The sequence below is a fragment of the Suricata suricatta genome, chromosome 5 (assembly GCF_006229205.1).
Source record: "Suricata suricatta isolate VVHF042 chromosome 5, meerkat_22Aug2017_6uvM2_HiC, whole genome shotgun sequence".
NCBI classification, from domain to species: Eukaryota; Metazoa; Chordata; class Mammalia; order Carnivora; family Herpestidae; genus Suricata; species Suricata suricatta.
Window position 1 is genome coordinate 71,123,351 of NC_043704.1, and position 22,794 is coordinate 71,146,144.

The 22,794-nt window shown below is 49.1% G+C and overlaps 1 protein-coding gene across 1 annotated transcript in view; it reads right to left on the reverse strand.

Moving 5' to 3' along the window:
- Window positions 1-22,794, reverse strand: part of MUC4 (mucin 4, cell surface associated) — a 48,211-nt gene that overhangs the window by 4,562 nt on the left and 20,855 nt on the right. Inside the window, exons 2-20 of the mRNA XM_029938726.1 lie at window positions 18,993-19,127; window positions 17,591-17,724; window positions 16,677-16,841; window positions 16,281-16,436; window positions 15,185-15,315; window positions 13,460-13,548; window positions 11,717-11,896; window positions 11,424-11,549; window positions 10,566-10,685; window positions 9,991-10,199; window positions 9,471-9,558; window positions 8,875-9,042; window positions 8,259-8,360; window positions 7,627-7,857; window positions 6,251-6,388; window positions 4,680-4,861; window positions 2,018-2,177; window positions 1,085-1,264; window positions 591-664 (exon numbers count right to left, since the gene is read on the reverse strand). Coding sequence (XP_029794586.1) covers window positions 591-664; window positions 1,085-1,264; window positions 2,018-2,177; window positions 4,680-4,861; window positions 6,251-6,388; window positions 7,627-7,857; window positions 8,259-8,360; window positions 8,875-9,042; window positions 9,471-9,558; window positions 9,991-10,199; window positions 10,566-10,685; window positions 11,424-11,549; window positions 11,717-11,896; window positions 13,460-13,548; window positions 15,185-15,315; window positions 16,281-16,436; window positions 16,677-16,841; window positions 17,591-17,724; window positions 18,993-19,127 — 2,768 coding nt within the window. The remainder of the gene's footprint in view (window positions 1-590; window positions 665-1,084; window positions 1,265-2,017; window positions 2,178-4,679; window positions 4,862-6,250; window positions 6,389-7,626; window positions 7,858-8,258; window positions 8,361-8,874; window positions 9,043-9,470; window positions 9,559-9,990; window positions 10,200-10,565; window positions 10,686-11,423; window positions 11,550-11,716; window positions 11,897-13,459; window positions 13,549-15,184; window positions 15,316-16,280; window positions 16,437-16,676; window positions 16,842-17,590; window positions 17,725-18,992; window positions 19,128-22,794) is intronic.

Consider the following 22,794-nt stretch of genomic DNA (forward strand, 5'->3'; position numbering starts at 1 on the left):
AAAAAAAATAAATTAAAAAAAAATAAAACTTGATCCAACCCATTGACATAGGTAATATTACTATTTCTGTGTTACAGAGGAGACATCAAATATTTTGTCTAATTGTTACACCCGCTCTGGGGAATGGTAGAGCGAGGATTTTAACCTGGGTATGTAGGATTCAAGAGCCTCAGTAATTCAATACTGTGGTGCTCTGTCTGTGGTTGAGGAATGGACAAGGGCATAGGAACCAAGAAGAGGGAGCTGCCAGTTCCCTCTGGGAAGTCAGGGAAGGCTTCCTGGAGGTGAAATGCCTTCTCGTGTTTCTACCATATACTACCCAAGTGCAGGTCTCGAGAGATACTCAGAAGGAGAGGCTGGGGTGACTTGACCCCCTCTAGACAATTGTGGTCTGGTTATTCCTGTCCCCTTGGAGGTCTCTGTCTGGGGAATTCCATCCCCTGCTTTCTCTGGGGCAGGAGGCTCCAGCCTCCTCTGGCAACTGAAGCTACATGGATGATGAGATGTAGAACATATAAATGATGGCCAAGACCCCACCCTTAACCTGCCAAGACCCACCTCCCCTCCCAGAGCTGGCCTGCAGCACTGACCGAAGCATTGACATCTGTCATGGAGGCATTTTCTTCTTCCCTGAGCCAGAGCTGGATGATTCTTACGGGAAGTTCTGGAGATGAGAGAAGCAGATTCACAATCACCTCGTGGTTTACACAGACTTACCCAAGAAGGTTTGGGGCCAGTTCAGGGAGGCTTCCTCATTCTACAGTGACGGTGGGTCACCAGAGAAGTCAGAAGTGACTGATTCTGCTGAGCCTCACCCTAGTGCCCATTCCACCATGGTCCGGGCTTCCTGACTCTCATCTCTCTGGGCCATGAGGTCACCTCCAGTCTTCCTCAGCAGACTGCTCAGGCCTGGGGTTCATGCTGTGGTTGCTGCCCCCCACCCACAGCTCCCATAGCCCGTGACCTACCACCACCTGAGAGAGATTTGGAGCTCTGCCCTGTTGAGTTTGAGGAACGAAGCTCTGACCCTCATATCTTCCCCCAAGGTGAGACATATGTGAAGGCAGAGGGCAGCTGTTGGTACCTTGATGGATGGTTGGAGTGAAATTATTCCCAGCCACGAAGCAGTGGGTGTCAGTGAAGGCTGGGGGGCAGGTACAGGCGGGATGGCAGTCTGGCGTCTGGGAGATGTAGCAGTGGCCCTGGTTGTAGCAGTAATTCACAGGGCAGGACACATTTTGACAGAGGGGAGAATTCTCCAGAGCTGCAGAGGGAGTGGGGAGGTTGGCAGCATCAGGCTGGGCAGCTGTGGGGGGGCGGGGCCCAGCCTGCAGAAGGCTGTTCCTAGGAAGGCTTGCTTTCCTTTCCCCAAAGCCCATTCAGTCTGTGTTTTGCTTATGAGTCACTCAGAACCCCAAGCTATCTTTCTCCCTTTTCCATATATTTCTCTGCTGGGAAACCCCTTTTCCTCTGCCAGGTAAGTGTTCTCTCACTTCTGCCAAGGGAATGGTGTGTTTGTCAGACCCCCTGCATCAGGAAAGGACACAGAAGGCTGACAGGAGAAGGGCCCGCTAGCCTGCTTCCCTTACTTCCATCCCTCTGTCTGCCTTATAAAGCTGTGGCTCAACCCACTCAGGCCTCTGTTCAGAAGACACAGTGGCCTCTACATTTCATTTGGGCACTTTAGGGGACTTAGTGAAAGCCTCTCTATGGTCTCCTTCATCATGACTTCACTGGAACCTTGGCTTGCTGGCTGCTGCCAGATGTCTCCCCCCTTCCCCAGGCCTTCTTCAGCCTTTTGTCCTGGGTTTCCTTCATCAGGGCCTCAGGTCTGCTCTGCCCTGGCCATCCTTCCCCCTGCCTGCACAATCTCTTCTCCTTCAGCCTTGCACCTTGCCATATCTCCTCACCTCCTTACCATACCCTTTTGTAGTGAGTATTTTAAAGACTTGCTGGAGAAGGGGGAGAAATGGTTTGCCCCAGGCCCTCCTCCTGCAGGGCCCTGCTCCCGGCTCACCTGCACAGTGACGCCCATCTCCAGTCAGGTTTTGGGGGCAGGCTTCACAGCCCACCCCAGGAGTGCACTTTACATTTGGGAAGCATGGCTCCTCACAGGGGTCCCTGGAGTGTTTGCAGTAGGGCCCAACGGTGTTCCCATCACACTTGCAGTTGGCCACCTGGAATGGGTTGCTGATCACCAGGGAGCCGGGAGACTGAACCATTGAAGGCTTCTGGGTGTTTCGGTACTAACCCCTCTTGTCTGAGAACCCATGGACCTTGAGTCCTTGTCTTAATTCTGCCAGCATCTGCTGAGCACCCTCTTAACCAGGCCATGGTCCTATACACCCTTGCCAGGTGTGCTGGGTCTCCCCGGGGCATTCTTTCCCCTGACCCCTCTGTTTAGTGTCTCCCCTGGGGTCTCAGCTGCTCCCTCTCACACTATATCTCCTTGCCTGAAACCCTTTCTAGACTATGACAGGGACTAACTAAATATTCTACTATCCTATACAAGCTCAGTTTCCTGCTCCACCTTCCCTTGCTGATTCCCAAATCAGGAAGACAAAATCTTATTGCTAAGTACAGTGAGATCACACAGCAACCAGAAAAATGGCACAAAATAGGTACAGATTCCCAAAACCTCATCAACACCCATGCTCTTTCTATTCTGACACCCCTACTCTCTCGTCTCTAATCTCCCTAAAATGAAACCTTCTAACACTGTCTACTTCAGGACTGGGTATTTTGGGATACCTAAAATAATATATTGATTTTAATTGCTATTTTCCCCAATCCACATCTTTTTCCTTTTCTACCCCTTGGGCTCCTCCACTTTTACATATCTCAGGTAGGAATTCTTGCCTCATGCCTCAGGAGAAGGGTGTGTGTATGTATAAGGGGTACAGGGGGTGATGTGGTATCGCCAGTCAAACACTTTCTTTTCTGGCTCCTGCTTTACAACCAAAACAAAACAAACAAAAACAAAACAAAATTTTTTAAAAAGCCCATGGGTTTTCTTCTTCGATATTACTTTGGCTATTCGGGGATTTTTGTGGTTCCATACGAATTTTAATATAGTTTGTTCTAGCTTTGAGAAGAACGCTGGTGCAACTTTGATGGGGATTGCATTGAGTGTGTAAATTGCTTTGGGTAATAAAGACATTTTCACAATATTTATTCTTCCGATCCATGAGCATGGAATATTTTTCAATTTCTTTGTGTCTTCTTCAATTTCTTTCATAAGTCTTCACATGAGACAATGCTGAGCATCACTCATCATCAGGGAAACACAAATCAAAACCACACTGAGATACCACCTCACACCAGTCAGTGGCTAAAATGAACAAATCAAGAGACTATAGATGCTGGCAAGGGTGTGGAGAGACGGGCACCCTCCTGCACTGTTGGTGGGAATGTAAACTGGCACAGCTGCTCTGGAAAACAGTGTGGAGGTTCCTCAAAAAACTACCAATAGAACTCCGGTATGACCCAGCAATAGCACTGCTAGGGATTTACCCAAGGGATACAGAAGTGCTGATGCATAGGGGCACATGTACCCCAATGTTCACAGCAGCAATGTCAACAATAGCCAAATCATGGAAAGAGCCTAAATGTCCATCACCTGATGAGTGGATCAAAAAGATGTGGTATATATATATACAATGGAGTATTACATGGCAATGAGAAAGAATGAAATCTGGCCATTCATAGCAAAGTGGATGGACCTCGAGAGTGTCATGCTAAATGAAATAAGTCAGGCGGAGAAGGACAGAAACCATATGTTTGCACTCATAGGTCTAACAGGAGAAACCTAACAGAGGGCCATAAAGAGGGGAAGAGGGAAAGAGAGTTGGGGAGCGAGAGGGGCACAAACCATAAGAGACTATTGAATACTGAAAATGAACTGAGGGCTGAAGGGGTAGGGGGAGGGAGGGAGGGGGTGATGGCCATGGAGGGGGGCACTTGGGGGGAGAAGCACTGGGTGTTATATGGAAACCAATTTGACAATAAACTATTATAAAAATAAAATACAATACAATAAAAAAGCCCATGGGGCACAATTCATGGACTGAAGCCAATTATCTTGGTTAAAACTTGACTGGAGAAAGATTTTCTCCAAACTGAAGAGAGTTTTTTTTTTAGCTGGGAAAAGAGAGTAAAAGAAAAAGCAAAGGGGTTCTGGGGTGTCAACATCAAAGGGGACCTACACCTCTCTTCCCAACACCACAATGATGAGAGCTCAGAGAGAAATGGCTGCGTGGTGCTTCTAGGCAGATGGGAACTTAGACCACCTTATGAAAGAGGTGGGAGTGTGGAGCCTGTGATCTGTGTGGGCTCATGCCCAGGGACCACAAGAAACCTCCCTGCCCTACATCTCATTCCAGAACTGTGGAGCTGGGAGTCCCAGGGGAGTTTTAAGGGAGACTGAGGTGGGTGTCTCTTGTCAGCCTGGCAGGAGCAGAGTGGGAGCTTGGAGATAAAAACTCAGTTGAGCTATAAGCATTGAAGAAAGATTTGTTTCTTATACATGTATGTTTATGGCCTGAGATTGGGATTGGCTCTACTCACCTACCAGCTCCCAGCACACACATTACCACAGAGGGACTGAAGTATGACATCAGTTCCCACCACCTTTCCCCTCAACAAGGAAACCTCCCTCCCAACCTCCTCCCAATACTCACCTCCAGGGAGGAATTGCCCACCCAGCTGGTCTGGTCGTATAAACACTGGCTCTCTTTCCTGCAAGCACAGACCACTGTCTTTGGCTGTAGTACAGATGACAAGTTGACTTTGACATTTCTTGCTAGAATCTCCAGAGTGAATGGTTCCAACAATTTTGGTGTCCATAGCAATGTCCCATTCTCTGCCCCGGGAAAAACAAGACCATTGAGAGCTGAGGGCCTTGACTGTTGTGCTGTCTGACTCATCCTGGAATCTAATACTCTGGGTGCTGATGCTAGCCTTCCCCCACATTTCTCAGACCAACCCTCAAATGTCATCAGGCATTTCTTTGAACAAGGCTGGTTTCCTGGAGTGATCCTAGTCACATCCCAAGCTGGAGGTAGCATGAGCCCCACTAACTGATTGAAGGGTAGAACTCCACAGAAGGGAAGGCAGATGACCCCTGAAGAGACCCCAAAGGGAAACCTCTGCCTCAGCCTGCAGCAGGATGGGACCAGGATGACGCTTCCCCAGGCTACACTGCAGACTAAACTGGCTTCCCTTTCGCATCCCGTGCCCCAATTTCTCTCCCACTCCCTTGCTTCTTGGACCTTTGACTTTCAGACACCGGACAACAGTGAAACATTGTCAGCAAGGGCTCCTCTGATCAAAACACGTATTATGTTTTCCAAGAGAGTAAGAAAGTCTCCTTAAAATGGTAGGTTGAATGTTACTGATAGGAGGGAACAGATGAGATTAACTTGGAGGCTGTGGCTCTTCAGGAAAGGAGCCCAGTGGAGGAGAAAACCTCCTGATGCCATTGGCTAGCACCCGACAGAATGCCACATAGAGCCAAAGGGTGCAGACAAAGAAGTCCCTTCTTATGCACAGAGGAAGAAAACAAGGCAGAGAGGTACTCTGAGCTCAAAATAAGGTCCCTAATAGATTTGGTTTAGCAAAGAACAGTCACTAGCATCACTGGTACTGGCAACAGAAAGCAAGTTGCATCCTGTGGGCTTTGACTTTTTGACCCTGATCATGGTTGCAGGACTGGGGGGTCTCCACACCATTACTGACAGGGAGAGAGGAGGCTTTGCTTGGTCCCAGCAGAGAAAAACCACAAGGAGAGACAAAGTTAGGTAAATGTGGTTGACAAAAATAAAAGGAAATGAGAAACATACCAAATGAAGATATTTGTATCTTTAAATCATATTCCACATTATATCCTTCTTTTAATGGATTTGAAAATGTTTTAAATTAGTATCTTCTAATGGTTATACTTTATTCTAATACTTTGTGATTGCATAAAGATGGTTAAAGATTATTGCATGCTCTTGGATTTCAGGTGAAATGATCTTTGAATCACTTAAATGTACCCCGGATCAGTGCAGCTAGCTCGCCAGATTGCCATAAGCCCCTCACTGCTATCCACTGGGGGCACTCTCTGAATCTTAGGGATCACTCTAAGAAATGCTAGTCCTAGATTTTCCAATGGGAAAGTGGAATGAAGTTGCACAGGATATTATAATGCAAAATTACCTACGGTTTGACTCTGACCTCATCCCTTACACCTGCGGCAAACCGTTCTTACCAGAGAGCTTGAAGTCAGGGTGGCTGTTTCTCAAGGCGAATGTGACATTCTCAGAGCTGCTGGTGTACTGAGTCCGCTTGGTCTGCCCCAGGTACGCTTCCACCTTTTGATCACCCATAATAGAAGGTGGGTACTTACCTGAAACACAAAGAGGGATTCAGGGTTTGGGACAGGACACTTTCTTTCCTCATGGGAAAGTCCTCCGGTTTGCGTGAGGCATTCCCAGGGCTGTGACCCACCTCTGGAAGCAGGAATGACTCTGTGTACCTGCTTTCAGATCCATATAGAGCAGGTTGGGTTTGTACTGCCCACTTGGCCAAATCGTTATTTTCTCTATCTTCTCCCCACAGAGGATTCAGGTCAAGTTCTTTCCTGATGAAAGTGCTATGCTAGGCATTGTACAAAGGGTTGTTCCGACCATTACAGAGTTTTACCTTTGGAAGAGGGCTGAAAACTATGAGGGTAATCTCTAGATGGGCATTGCATTAGAGGAAAATGCCTTTTCACTGGTTGGGGCGCTGGGGTGGCTCAGTTGGTTAAGCATCCAACTGTTAATTCCTGTGAGATCAGGTTATGATCTCACAGTTCATGAGTTCAAGTCCCACATTGGGCTCTGCACTGCTTGAGATTCTCTCTCTTCCTCTTTCTCTGCCCCTGTGCTGCTCTCTCTCTCTCTCTCTCAATACATAAAAAAAATAGCAAAATTCTTTTCATTGATATCTGTGTTTCAGAGCCCTGCTATTTCCATTTCATTGCTCATTCATTCATTCATTCACTCAGTTAGTCATTTAACACATATTTATTGAGTGCCTCACATATGGCTGACACTATTCTATGTAGTGAAGACACAGCAATAAACAAATAATAAAAAACCTATCTATGCAAATTAGAAAATATGCTAGATAGTTGTATATGTTAAGGAAAAAAAAATAAAGCAGGAAAGGTGAATAGGAAGTATGGGTAAATGTGAACTTTTAGACAGGCTAGCCAAGACAGGCACTGCTGAGAAGGCAACTCTTTGCACAGGGCCTTGAAGGAAGTGAGGGCCTGTCTGGAGGAATGGGGTCCAGGCAGAGAAGTAGGTGTGGAGTCGGCAGTGAGCCTGGTGTGTTTGAAGAACACAGAGAAGCCAGGGTGTCTGGAGTGGAGGATGCAGGGGGCGGGGGGAACAGAGGAAGAGGCCCACGTGGTCAGGTGAGGGCTGTGAAGGTCATCACAGAGTGAGCTGGAGAGTCATGGGAGGATGAGCAGAGGAAAAACATGAACAAAAGAATCAGGTATATTTGTAAAACGAGCAGCTTAAAAGAATATCATGAAAGGCAGGTGCTCCTCATCTGCAAGTCTGAAAGTGCTTCCCTGGGCCTCATGCCACTTACTGAGGGTGGTGTTCATCAGCTGGTATCTGCTAAGGAGCATCTTAGTGTTCAGGCCGGTCCCTGTGTTTCCTGTGGCCAGGCTGTCATAGATGCACTGCTCATCTCCATTACACTCAGAGGGCAGACTTTCACCTGAGTGGTTGTTCTTCAGTTGGAAAAGGAAGACAGGGGTGAAGTTGGAAGGCAGAGGGTTGTCTCTGTTGCCAAGGAGTCTTGTATCATTGATTTCCCCTAGAACACATGAGGTAAAATGGTAGAGGTACCAGGGATGGGATTCCAGCTATGCTTCTGCTCTGTCCTCTCCTTACCCTCACGCTAAGCTTTGGGGTGAGGGAGGAGGATGTGGTGGGGTGAAGTGACTTCAGCGTGTGAGGCTGGAAATCCCTGCTCTAGTGAGTAATGGCCACCATTTCCCTCTCCTTCTCTTCCAGTTGGAGAAACACAGGAGGGTTGGGAGTGGAGAGGACAAATTTGGTGTAGCAGGCACCAGAAACCTCAGCATTTCCTCTTGGCCTTTCCACCCCTCCCTCACAAAGGATGGAGATCTGGCTCCCACAGGCCAAAGGGAGACAATGCTTCATTCATCCAAGCCCAGCTACATCTACCCTGAGGACTCTGAGGCCCAGACTCACAGGTCATTCCAAATTGATAAAGCTGCCACTCATCACTTTTGTTGAGAATGGTGAAGCCATTGCGCATCCTGAAGTCATCATCGGGATTGTCATTCCAGACTCCTGAGGGAGAGAGTATGAGGTTGGCCACCCTGCGACTGTGGCTCTCCCCTTCCCTGAGGAGCATCCAATGGGTCACATTCAAGGTGTAAGGGAGAGTAGGGGGCCTGGGAAGCCCCATCTGGTTGTATCTGTTCTTGGTTCAGTCCTTCCAGAGGAAGGGAGAGGACCAGACCTCATAGCCCACTCATCTATCTCAGAGATAGAGGAGGAGAAAATGAAGGAGGAAGTGAGGGCAAGTAGGGGCTGGAGGGAGAGGAAAGGCATCCTCAAAGCCCCCTTGGTTGCCCTGGAACTTGAGCTTTGGGAGAACAAGAAATGAGCCTCAAAAGAAGGTGAAGAGGTCCCATGCCTCTCCCCACTTCTCTGTGCCCTTAAGGTTCTGTCCCAAAGAGGCTGAGAAAAGGAAGCTCGGCCTGGGATGTCCATAAGACAGCTGAACAGGGAGCTGCCTGTGGTCTGGGGCCCGAGCTCTTGATGCTGCTGCTGCAGAGGCAGAGTCCTGTCTGCTTCTCACCCAGGAGGCCCTCTGTGCTGTTTCGATACTCCTCTGGGAGGCTGCAGGAGGCATGGAGGATGTTGGAGAGGGCAGTCACAGAGATGGTCACAGTCCCATCGAAGCTGGCCGACACCAGGGAGCCATTGCGGGTTATTACAATGCCAGTGGTGTTGAATATCTCGTGGCCTAGGTGTTGGGAGACAGATGAGAAAGAAACCAGCATTGGAAACTTGCAGACCCAAGACTCGGTGGTAGTGAAGGGTCAAGATGTAGCAGGGGATACTCTGAGAGCAGTCTGGGGTGTCCTGGGAGTGCCCTCTCCAGGGGCCGAAAGCCACACTCACAGGACACCCCTTCTTCCTAGGGACTGGAGGCAGGGGCCACTATGGACAGGCTGTCACTGCAGAGGAGGAAAGAGAGAAGTGAGCAGAGAAAGTGGTAAAGAAGCTGTTCAGGTACAGCTGCTGAGAGAACAGGGGGTGGAGAAGGGGGGGGCAAACCCTCTCTGCTGCCCCAGTGCTGCTGCCCCCACACTGTGCCCAGGCGCTGAGTGCCCTGCTGAAGCCTGACCCTGGGAAGCAGGACCAGGTGGCTGACAGCCGCCCCCAGCCTACCTTCTGGGTCTTCATTAGTCTCAAATATCACTGTCTGGTTATTGACTTTCACATGGATTGTGTCATTGGGTTCGAGGAGCCATAAAACCTGGAAGGGAATTGAAGGAGGCCTAAGCCTGAGGTGGGCCAAGAGGCTGAGAAAAAAGGTGGCAGAGAGTCTGGACTTGAGCCCCAGAGGAACATGTAGGTGGGTGTGATGAGGTTATGGTAGCTAACATCTTGGGAGTGCTTAGCATGGGCCAGGCTCTGAGGGAGGCACATTTCTTAGATTATCTCATTTAAATCGCACAATAGCCCTGCAAGGTAGGTAGTATTATCCTCATTTTACTATAAAAAACTGAAGCACTGGAAGTTCAGTCGTTTCTTCAGAATCACACGGCTGGTGGAGCCAGGAGCCGAATCCCACTGTTTCTAGGGTTGAGTCCAGAACCGTTACACTAGTAGGAAGCATCCTCCCTCCCTGCTGCCCCGTTCCCTTCCCCCTTCTCTCTCCCTTCCTTGGCACTCCTGCCTCACTCACTGTGATGGGGTTCAGGCTGCTGGTGTTGTACTGAGCTGCAAAGGCAATAAAGTTGGTGGCCTGCGCTGAGCTGGTCTGGGCAGTGCGGCCCTGCAGCAGGAAGGAGGAGTTTCCGTCCTGGGCCTGGACCAGCAGGAAGTCCCCCAGCCCGTTGAAGGTGTAATTGGCGCCATCCAAGGTGGTGATGTGGGGGTCCCCAAACATCCAGGCTGGAAACCAGGAGAGACCACATTGGCACGGCAGACCAGGGAAGGGTCTGAAATGCAGACTCAAGCCCAGGAGGAGTTCACTGAGTGTAGAACCATCCCCAGAAGCCCTCTTGCACTTTTGTGCCGCTACCCAAGTTCACATACACTTATTACCCCCGCCCCCTGCCTTCTCACCCCTTCCCCAATGCCATGTACAAAGCCCCTCCATCTGTCATTGGCCACACACTGGAATCATCTCCATTTTCCCTTGTGGTCATGGCCCATCCCCCAGGAAGCTAGTGCTGCCTTGGTCCAGGCCCCAAGAAGTTATGACCCCCCAGATCCTCTGCCTCAGCCCCACCCGAAGGCCAGACCCAGCAGCCTCACCGGGCCTTGGGGGCCGGTACCCAGCACAGCTGACGTGGGGCCTCCTTTGCTGGTAGAGGGCACAGAAGGAGGGCTTGTCGCTTCCACGACAGCACCAGTCCCACGGTTCCAGTTCTTGGTCTGTGGAGAAGAACAGCCTTAGCTGGCATACAGGGGACCCGTGGAGCCTGGTTAGAAGATCTAGTAGGGCAAGATGACAGGAGCAGCAAGTGCATGGTTTGGGAATCAGGCACACCTCATGTCAGATCCTGCCCCACTCAATAACCTCAGGTCATTGTCCAGTTACCATCTCCCTTATAGCTTGCTGGAGCTGTGTGCTAATGAGCTTTCTTTCTGAGTCTCTGGGCTCTCAAAGTGCGAGGGTGGGAGCATGTGGCTGATGGTCTGGAGGCCATGGAGGCTGCTATGTTTTCAAGGGCGAAGGGGGTGGAAGGCGGAGGATGAACACTACCCAGGTCCCCCAACCCTGTCCTCCCTGGCTCCTCTGGAGGGGCTCTATGGGAGATGATTCCATGTCTTCCCCCAGACTGCCAGCTAATCTGGATCCAGAGGGACAGGGTCAGACTAAGTCCTCTCCCTTCCCCTAGAAAGATGCCCCTACTCTTGTCTGGGGCTATCAGACCAAGTAAAGATGGGACAAGAGGCACTCAATCATAAATCCCTAGGATGAAGCTTCCCAACTTTATAAGATCAGGAAATCAATAGCCAGAGAGGGGAAAGAGCTGGGAGGGAATGGGGACAAAAGACTTCTTTCTTTGGGTCCCACTGCTTGGCTCGGTGCCCAGGCCTGGTCTCTGACAGAGAAGAGGAGAGAGCCCCAGAGAAGGTGGGGGTGAGATCTCCGCGGGACACACATACCAAACTGCCAAGGAGCGCTCACTGTCCAGCCTCGGAGGAGCTCGCCCCAGGGCCCGTAGCTGCAGCACACGCCCCCGCGCCAGGAGGAGACGCTGCACAGCTGCCTGCCGCCGAGGCCCCACCAGCCTGTGACAAGTAGACAGACTCAGGCCCGGTGCCTGCGGTGGGGGCAGGGATGGGGGAGGTTCTGGGGAGGGACCCTGGAAGGGACAGGTTGGGTGTGACCAGGGGGTTGGTAGGTGGGCTTATGGGAGACAGTGGGGGTACTCCAAGAGACGGGAAGGAGGTATTACCTATGCTGATGGGCTGGAATCGTAAGTCCCAAAGTCCCTGCTGCCAGGAGCAAGGGCAAGACATCTGGTTCCAGCCCCATCGGGGCCACTGGGGCTGTCTATTCAACCACTGCAGGCACCTGAGACGGTAGTTGGGCCTTTCTCCCCTGTGTAGCCTGTAGACCTGCAGGCCCCGGAGGCCTAGAGAAACACAGGAAGAAGGGGTTATCCCAGGGCCACAAGCTCTGCTTTAGCAGCCCAACTCCTAACCACACAGTGTGGGCTCATGGCTCATGCAGGGATGGGACTCAGTTCAGATTGGCCCTTTTCATGTGACCTCCAAAAGCCATTAAAACTTGACTCTCAGGGGAGAAACCCTCGCCCACACCCACTCAGAGCCAGACCCTAGCCCTGATCTTCAGTCCACCGATCCTCCACCCTCCCGTCTGCCACTCTAAGATCCAGCACCTTCCAATCTCCCCAGACCAGTTCCTCTTCAGGCATCCTCTACCTCACTAAGTGACACCACCAGCCATCAGCTTAGACACCTGGCTTCCCCTGACCCTCCCTCTCCCCCAGTGCAGACATGTCAGTGGCCAAAGTAGCCAGGACAGAGGCTGATGCCCAGAAGGCAGCTGGGGAGCCACAGAGAAGCTGACATGCAAATCAGAAGCTTTCTCCAGCACCATGAGGCTGAGGAGGCTTTCGCTGTGTCCGGATGCCGTCCTCACATGGGAGAAGTAGCTGGGAGAAGAAACCTTGATGGGGGGTTGAATTTAAGTTGACCTTTAACTGTAAGCTACATACTGTCCACCCCAATATCCATGAGTGAGAAGGGGGCTCCAGGATTCAATAAGACACAACAGGACACAATGTATTAGATTTTGACCCTGTTCCCACATAAAAGAAGAACTTATCAAGATAACTACAATTTGTCACAAGAGGATGCATCTTGATAGGAGGGACCCAATCTGACAGGGCCATTCTCTCCACAAGATGGCACCCATGATTCGACTTGGCTTCTGTTTATTACATGTTCTTGTCACAGAACAAATGGAAGTAGGTTTATACTTCACAATCTACATGGCTGATTTCTGATACTAAAAAATCCTTCATTCTACTCACATTTTGGAAACTATAATCTCTTTCTCTTTGGGGCCTCTGGACAGTATATAGAGTCATGTTCCATGGGGACTCCTGATACTGAAGTACTGGCCTTCCTAAAATGAGAGCTATTTGAGAGCAAACATAGTCAGTCTTTTTCCTTTTTTTCTTCATATTCCTGGCTCTTAGCACAGCAGCCAGCACACAGTGGGTGCTCAATAAATGATGACTGAAAGAACGTCAGACCTCTGGAACTCCTCTTGGTAGATTTCCTTAAGGGGTCTCATCTGGATTCTTATTCCAGCTCTGGGACAGGACACTTGGAGTATTGTCCTCACTACCCATTCACATCCCCATCTCCTGCCATGCCCCTATCCTCACTCCGAGGCTCTGGGCCACACTGAGAGACCTGGGTTTGGCTCATCCCAGGGAGAAGACATAGCCCTGGTTGAGACTGTACTACTTGAGGGCGCAGAAGGTGCCAGCTGTGCCTTGGGAAGTGCCAAGTCCTGATTACACTTGGGGGTCATATGGTGCTGGGGACACCCTTTACAATGGTGGAGATGTTACAGAGCAGCCTCTCTAGGACTGTCATGACACACGGAGTTGAGGACAGAAGAACTTGAGTCCAGCTCATGTGTGGAGAGGTGGTACTTTTACCTGAGTTGGAATTCAGGAATTGGTCTGGATGATACTTCTCCCACACTGGCTGGAATGTCAGTGGGCTGTTTTCAAAATACCCATCTCCACTGCAGACAAAGGAAAGAATTGCAGGTCTCTGTCACTCACAGGGTCTTTCCTCTCAGTCGGCAAGCTATACAATCATCCACCCAGTTGGAAAGACAGTCACTGGGTCCAGCTAATCATTAGATATCATGTTGTCAGTCAGTTATGAAGTTAGTTCACCAGCCAGCATCACTGACTCCCAGCAGTAGGCAGGAGAGGGCAGAGGTGGGGGGTGAAGGGTGGGATGACCCTAATTTATTCTACATCTGATCGCTAACTACAAGAAGCCGGTTATGAGACAGGGGTGTGACAGGGTTCAGGCCTCCTTCTGATCAGTTTCCCTTCAGCTGGGGATGGGACAGAGGGCTGTGCAGGGAGAGTATGTGGTGAAGGCTAAGAGCCGGCTCTGCATTTAGACAGGCATGGATTCAATGCCTGATTTCAGCACTTAGTAGCATGAGCAAGTTACTTAACCTCTTGGATTCATAGGTTTTACATTGGTAGAAAAGAGGCAACAGTAGCATCCACCTCACAATATAGTGAGGATTAAATGCTGTAACAGTTGTAGATTTCTCAGAACTGAGTGAGAACTTGATGCAATGGCTGCACTGCCCTTGGTGTTGAGGTTAACGGCACTGCTCCAGGAAAAAGGAAATCCCAGAGAGAAGTTTGTAGCCTCACTCTGGGTGCATGCCTTAGAACGGTGACTCCTCATGGTTCCTCCTCTCTGACACAGCTTATGTGAGGCACACAGGTGTGACACCTTCCACAGGCTACGCAGGAGGGTGTGAAATCTCTAGCTACTTGGATAATTCCACTCTTTTCTCTTTTACAGCACATCAGAAACCAAGTGAAAGCAGTGTAATTTATAGGGGCAACCCAGAACATGATCTCAGAGTATTTGCAGCAATGACCAGTAACAAATTACATGTGACCTTCGCAATTGATTGCACACACCAGCATCTGGAAATACTGTGGTGGAGAACTGTTGCCAGAGACTGAGTTCCCTTCATACAGAGGAATCCACAGCCCTCCCCACAGCCCCCTTGACAGCCCCATGCCCCCACTCTCTGTCTTTCCCATTGACCCCACACAAGCTGTTGGTGTCCCTGGGTGAGAGGCTAATTCTCAGCCCGCCAGAAGTCAGGAAGGCAGATGTCAGCCTCAAATGTCTGGGTTCCAGTTCCTGCTTTGCTACTTCCCAGCTCTGTGACTTGGGCAATTACTGATCGATTTTTATCCCAGTTTTCTTACTTGCAGAATGGGTAACAAAGAGTATCTCCTTCATGGGGTTGTTGTGATAATCAAATGAAATGATGCATAGTAATGAGTAAATGTAATGAATTTTGGCTGTTACTACTGTGATATTTGAGAAATCAAGAGAAGTTGGTTAATATCCATAGAAATCAGAGAAATCAAAGCTCTGGGGATTATTACAATGCTTGGGGACTGGGATGGGGAAGAGAATGGCCACGTGAATGGGTATCTTTTAATTTGAAACAGCAAGAAGCAGGAGGAGGAATAGGTGTGAGTTAGAAGCAACAGCAAGGAGGCTTCATGTCCTGGGGGATGGGGTTGGGTGCACAGCAAAATCCCCGCCCTGCACCCTGCACCACTTCCTATTGTCTGCTCAGTGCAGACCATCCGTCCCTGTCCTACCTGGAGAAGCCCATGAGGACCGGGTTGCCTGGGCGCTGGGTCACATCCCACTGCATACCACCACTTTGGTAGAGAAACAAGGCATAGGACCTACTCCCATCCGTGGAGAGGATGGCCTGGTAGGTGTTGGTCTGGAGGTTGGTTGGAGACAAACATAAGGATGCCTGTGAGAGATCTGAGGTCTCCTCCCTGATGTCCCATCTCACTTCCCCCACCCCTGCCCAGACACCCACCTCATCTTTTCCTGGCCTACTCAGAGCAAGTTAGGGATTGTGTAGGGCAGCTCTCACCCTGGGTGTCAAAGCCCCTTCCATGGTGGATTTGCTGCTTTGTGACTTCTGTCTAGGGAGGGGCGATAAAGGGCTCTGGTTTAAGACCCAGATAGAAGAGAGTTTGTGTGAGAAAGCCTCAGGACTCAGAAAGAGTAGCCATGGCCCCAGAGAGTTGAGAGAGGCCTATTTAGTTTCCTCTGGGATATTTTCAAGGACATTGTTCAAATGTTCCCTTAACCTAAATATTGTAGATGGACCACAGCAGGTGAGACTGGAGGTTTTCTGAAGGCAGATGCAAACACTGTGCTTGTACAAAGTAGGTAATCTATGAATTTGTCGAACCAATGAAGAAATGAGTGACTTTAGATCACATTCAAGGACTATAAGAGCTAAGTCCCCATAGGGAAGACCAAGGACACTGTGTGGTGCGACCATTTCCATAGGATGGCTTTGCAGCTGAAAACCAGAGTTGGAAGTCCAAAAACTCTCAGTTACAAGTCTAGCTTCATCATTTGTTCACTGGGTGACTTTAAGCAGGTTACTTAACCTCTCTAACCATCATCTTCCACATCTCTAAAATGTGGATAACAATATCAGGTTGAGCCATATAAAATTGCCAGTAGCTGGCAAAAATTCCATTTCTTATGTTTCAACCCAATGAGTATTAAGTGAGTGCTCAGCAAACAGGGTGGGGGTGAGGGGATGCTGTAACCAGCAATCTATCCTTGAGTCAGAGAGGATGTTAGAAAAGTGGCCCCTGGCTAGGATTCTAGGATATCTGGCTTCCAAATGGTTCACAGGGAGCTATCCATTGGTCCACTCACGCCAAAGGTCCATTGGGCAGGATAGGCAGGGGCATTGACCCATGTGACCTTTAGGGTCCACCTGGCTTTGTAGTTCCAAGTCTGTGTGAACTTTTTAATCCAAGACTCCACCTTCCAGACTAGCTGGTTGTGTTCATGATAGAGTGTCTCATATTCCTAGAAAAGGAAGGCAGAAAAGATAAGGAATGAGGGTCCAAACTTCAGGTCTTCTCATGGTTGTGCTAGCAGATTCCTGATTCTGTGTAACAGTCCTGATGTTTCCTCTCTGCCCTCATATTTAAGTATCACTCCCTGCCCACACTGAGCCCAGGTTCTGATGGCAGACCCACAACGTAGCCCTTTGTCTCTCCTTGCTGGCTGCTGGGGATCCTGAGTGTTGGAGTTTGAAAGGCTTACCTGGTAAAATATGGTTCCAAGGCTGCTGGAAAAATCAGCATCATCCCAGAATGGAGCCACCAGGGCCACAGAGTCCCAGCCTGTGAAGCCTCTAAGGGGAGGATTGGGGTAGGAGAAAATTTGGTACTCTGACTCCGGGAATATGATCTGGCCATTATCTGTGAACTGGGCACAAAGGTTCTTCTGGTTAGTGTTCAAGGAGGGAGGAAGGAAGGAAATGTCCCAGCCTTGGGCCAGCTCCTCAGAAGTGTCACCCCCAAGTTCTGGGTAGAATTTTAGAGATGTCAACAACGTGTACAAGGTCAAACATTTATCTCCCTGCCTGCTGGGAGCCCTCTGAGTGAATTTCCTCAGCCCCATCCCGAAGCTCCATCCACATCAGATGGGGTAAGAGAATTGCTACCCTCACTCCCACACCTTGTTGTCCTATCTTACCATGTCCTGCCTCAGCTCCCCACCCCCACCACTGAGAACTCCAGGGGCCATGACTGCTATTCCAACTCTCTGCCAGAAGACATAGGGGACTTGGACTGAAGAACCAGGAAATAATTATAGAAAATGTAAACAGTAACAAAAGGTTGTTTCCCAAGTAGAGCTTCCTACTCAAAAAGGTCCCCTGAAAATAGTGATGAGGTCATTGGACCCAAAGACCTCTATACTGAGGTAAAGACACTTTTGTTCATGATGGTAGGGATGCATTGCCTAGCTCCCAGTCTCCTCAGCTGGCACTGTGACATCAAAGATTGTAAATGCAAACTGAGCCAGTGGCAGGGACACAGTAGGTGCCTAGTAGGTGTTGCCTGTTGCATTCTCCCTTCCTTTCCACCATGGTCATTGTCACAAGACCATCTCCTAGCCCTAGAAAGAAAAGCAGGCCACATGCCCTATCCTTTGGGCTGCAGCTGCAGACTCACGTAGAGATAATCCCGGAGAGAGGAGCCAAGAGGAAAACCAATCTGGGGCTTGAAGAGTGGTGAGGTGAAGTCCACAGTTCTCCTGACAAACTCCTGATCTCCAACACTTGGCCCATAGGGAAAGAGGGAAACACCTAGAAGAACAGGAAGTTCTCATGGGCCCTGACTTCTTTAGGGCTGATGGAGAGCTTACCCAAGCTGCTCCTCCACCCAACTGGGAGCCATCAAGGACTCCTCTCTCCCCCTCTCAACTTGCATTTAATCCATCTCTTCATTTTACCCCTTCAGTAGGTATTCCAATATGTTTCCAAATAGGTCCTGCTATCAGAATACCAACAAATTATTCTGCATTTGTTATGGTTCTCATAATTTTTTCAAGGATTAAAAGACAAAACTTCTCTAATGTTGTGAAGATGAATAATTGAAATACCATTTCATAGAATGAGATTTGTTTCCCAAGATGGTATTTCTCTAGATAAACTGGAAGACCTCCCAGAATTTGTCCTCAGACCCCTTAGAAGTACTTGGGCTCTAGTTTGAGAAACCTTATCCTAAATATTTCTCAAATGGCTCTCCTCTTTTATTTCCTGGCAGTCCTCTCCTGGTTTGCTTAGAATACCACAGCAGTCTGTATACAGTTTTCCTGGCCTCCTGCAAATTCATCCAACATCCCAAACCACCACAGCATCATTCATAAATACAACACTAGCCAGGTCTTCCCTGGTCCCCCACAGGGCAGCCTCATTTCTCAACACTCTTCATCTTGCTTCCAGCACCCTGAAGTGCTTTGGGGAATCTCCTCTCTGTGCAACACTGGGGCTACTTTTCATGTCTACACCTTTATACCAGCTGTTTAAGCCTCCTGCCTGCTTGGGATGCTTCCCCTTCACCAACTCTGATTCATTCTTTCCAGGAACCTCCTCTTTACCTTGAGCACACCAGTGGCCTCTAGAGGCCTTCCATTGTGTGTCTAATCCTGCACTTATTCCTCTAATTGCACCTATCCAGGCAGCAGATCTGTCTCTTACTGAACAGCACCTTAATAATTTCTCTATCTCCACCTCCTAGCCCAGTGCTATGTACAAAACCAGCCCTCAGCACCTAGGTCTGATGCTGTCTCATTGTCCCCTGTGAGAACTTAAAACCTGAGAGGGTAGTCCATGAGCAAGCAGGCTGAGACTGAATATTCAGTTACATCACCCTTCTAAAGTGGAGATGGGAAGCAGCTGGACTTCCCATAGCCCAGATGAGGCAGTAAAGGTATCCACAGAACTGGCTCCCCTGCTACCCACAAGGGTCCTCACTGGGAGATCCAATCATGCTGGCAGAACTACAGCATCCACATCTAGTCAATCCTCTACAACCCACGGTAGAGGGGCCCCAGGTCTACAGAATCACTTACCTTTCTCAGGCTTGATAGGGACTGGGCCAGCAGTTGAGTGTGCACCTATGGATGTGCTGGGAGTGGATGTTGTAAAGGTCTGGGATGTTGTTGTGCTTCTCTGGCTGCCTGTCTTCAGTGAGGTTGTGATTATTCCTGGGCATGCAGGGAGAAAAAACTGGAGTGGGTCTTATAGTTGGAAAGTAGCAGAATCAAAGAGTCACAGTTTTCAGGAGCTGGAAGAGACAGCTAGAAAGTCTCTTGCCTGTATTTTGGTCACAACCAAACTACTCCATGCAAATTAGCAATTGTCTGCTAGGGCAAAGGGAATGGTGAACCCATCACTCACCACAGCTCCACTCACTTCCTCTTCTTGTGGACCTGCCCTCAACACCAGCCTGGTAGTGCCAACTCACCATCCTCTCTCAAGCACTCCTGTAGGCTGAATTGAGCCAATGGGCCCACTGTAAGAAACGGAGAGGTTGGAATCCCCACCTACCTTGTGTCTGAGTCTTCACAGTGGAGCCTGAGGATGCAGTGGATGGTGAGAAAGTACTGGTAACAGATAGAGGAGCAGAGTTCCCTGTGAATAGAGTGGCGGAACTCCTGGTGACTGCAGGGCCAGGGGCTGATGGAGAGAATGAAGAATCACTAGCTGAAGTATAGAAACTTGAAATGGTCTGAGCTGTGACCATATTACCAGAGGAAGTAGAGTCAGAGGAAGCGTAGTCTGTGGATGGCTGTAGAGTAGGCAATAGATTCTTAGACGCTGAAGAAGCATCAGGAGTGGTCTTGATTGAAGAGTATGTTGTAGGTTGAAATGACATGGTCGATATGGATCCAGCAACACTGTTATGATTACTCTTAGAACTCATATACATTGGCCGTGTAGTAGGGTTAGTAGTAGAGGCTACTGTTTGAACAGTTGCCAGTTGCTCAGAGATGGGTGTGTTTGACTTGTCCACTGAGGAATTTGAAACTTGCATGGTAGTGCTGGTTTGAGATTCTCTGGTGGTGTTCATGGTCTGAGTCCTGTGGCTTTGAGAAGATACAGATATCTCTGGAGTAGAAGTGCTGAAAGACAGTGCCATGGAATGTTCTTCTAGTCCAGTTGTCATTGAGAGGGTTGAGGTAACTGGAGTAAAACTTCCTGTTTCAGGGTAGGATGTATGTTTTGTGTTTCCAACAGTGGCATCTGTGGAGATTGGTGTTAGTGGGAACTCTGATGTCGTTTGATATCTGTTGCTTGTCCTGGAAGAGGCTAAAGTGCTGAATTTGGAGTTTGTTGACACAGGAACTTTGGAGGTTGTAAAAGGTATGTGGCTGACACTGGAAGGAGATAACGTCCTTGAATTCTCAGGGGTGGATGTCTCCTGTGAGATACTCTCTGTAAGGGTGTCTCCAGTTGAGAAGGATGAAGGAGTTGAGATGATTACTGCTGAGATAGTACTGGTTTGAGATTCCCTGGTGGTGTCTATGGACTGAGTCTTGTGGCTTTGAGAATATGCTGTTGTCTCTGGAGTAGAAGTGGAAGAGGGTGTCAAGGAGAGGTCCTCTAGTCCACTTGTCATGGAGATTGTTGAGATGACTGGAGTTAAACTTCCAATTTCAGGGTGCATTGAGTGCTTTGTGATTCTTGAGGTGGTGTTTGTTGATACTGGTGTTGGGGAGACCTCTGATGTGTTGAGTGTACGGGAAGAGGATGAAGTGCTGTCTATGGAGGTTGTTGACAGCATTTCTGAGGTTGTAGAAGTTTTGTGGGTGACAATGGAAGGAGATGAAGGCCTTGTTTCTCCAGAGGTGGATGTCTCTGGTGACACGTTCTCTGTAAAGGTGTGTCCACTTAGGGAAGATGAAGAAGATGATGTAATCACTGCTGAGATAGTGCTGGTTTCAGATTCCATGGTGGCGTCCATGGTCTGAGTCCTGTGGCTTTGAGAAGATGCTCTTGACTCCAGAGTAGAAGTGATGGAGGACGGTGGCGTGGAGTGTTCCTCGTTTCCAGTTGTCATGGAGATTATTGAGATGACTGGAGTTAAACTTCCAGTTTTAGGGTGCATTGTGTGCATTGTGTTTTCTACAGTGGTGTCTGTTGATGTTGGTGTTGAGGGGTTCTCTGAAGTCATAAGAAGTGTGTTGCTTATTTGGGAAGAGGCAGTATTGTCAACTGTGGGGGTTGTTCCCATGGGTATTTCCGTGGTTGTAGAAGTTTTGTGGGTGACAATGGAAAGAGATGAAGGCTTTGTTTCTCCAGAGGTGGGTGTCTCTGGTGACATGTTCCCTGTAAGGGTGTGACCACTTAAGGAGGATGAAGGAGTTGTTGTGACCACTGCTGAGATAGTGCTGGTTTGAGATTCCCTGGTGGTGTCCATGGTCTGAGGCTTATGGCTTTGAGAAGATTCTGTTGTCTCTGGAGTAGAAGTGATGGAGGATGGTGGCGTGGAGTGTTCCTCATGTCCAGTTGTCATGGAGATTGTTGAGGTGACTGGCGTTAAACTTCCAGTTTTGGGGTGCATTGTGTGTTTCGTATTTCTTACAGTGGTGACTCTTGAATTTGGGGTTGAGGGGATCTCTGATGTCATGAGAAGTGTGTTGCTTGCATGGGAAGAGGCAGAAGAGTCATCTGTGGAGGTTGTTGCCATGGACATTTCTGACATAATGGAATGCTTATGACTGACACTGAATGGAGAAGAAAACCTTGTTTCTCCAGAGGTGGATGTCTCTGGTGACATGTTCCCTGTAAGGGTGTGTCCACTTAGGGAAGATGAAGGAGATGATGTAATCACTGCTGAGATAGTGCTGGTTTGAGATTCTCTGCTGGTGTCCATGGTCTGAGGCTTGTGGCTTTGAGAAGATGCTGTTGACTCCAGAGTAGAAGTGATGGAGGACAATGGTGTGGAGTGTTCCTCGTGTCCAGTTGTCATGGAGATTGTTGAGGTGACTGGCGTTAAACTTCCAGTTTTGGGGTATGAGGTGTGTTTTGTGTTTTCTACAGTGGTGTCTGTTGATATTGGTGTTGAAGGGTTCTCTGATGTCATGAGAGGTGTGTTGGTTGCTTGGGAAGAGGCAGTAGTGTCATCTGTGGAGGTTGTTCCTGTGGGCATTTCCGAGGTTGTAGAAGTTTTGTGGATGACACTGGAAGGAGATGAAGGCTTTGTTTCTCCAGAGGTGGATGTCTCTGGTGACGTATTCCTTGTAAGGGTATGTCCACTTAAGGAGGATGAAGGAGTTGTGATCACTGCTGAGATAGTGCTGGTTTCAGATTCCATGGTGGTGTCCGTGGTCTGAGCCCTGTGGCTTTGAGAAGATGCTGTTGACTCCAGAGTAGAAGTGATGGAGGACAATGGTGTGGAGTGTTCCTCGTGTCCAGTTGTCATGGAGATTGTTGAGGTGACTGGCGTTAAACTTCCAGTTTTGGGGTATGAGGTGTGTTTTGTGTTTTCTACAGTGGTGTCTGTTGATGTTGGTGTTGAGGGGTTCTCTGTTGTCATGAGAGGTGTGTTGCTTGCTTGGGAAGTGGCAGAAGTGTCATCAGTGGAGGTTGTTCCCGTGGGTATTTTCGAGGTTGTAAAAGGTTTGTGGGTGACGATGGAAGGGGATGAAGGCTTTGTTTCTCCAGAGGTGGGTGTCTCTGGTGACATGTTCCCTGTAAGGGTGTGACCACCTAAGGAGGATGAAGGAGTTGTTGTGACCACTGCTGAGATAGTGCTGGTTTCAGATTCGCTGGTAGTGATCATGGCGTGAGTCCTGTGGCTCTGAGAAGACGCTGTTGTCTCCAGAGTTGGCATAATGGAGGAGGGTGGCATGGAGTGTTCCTCGTTTC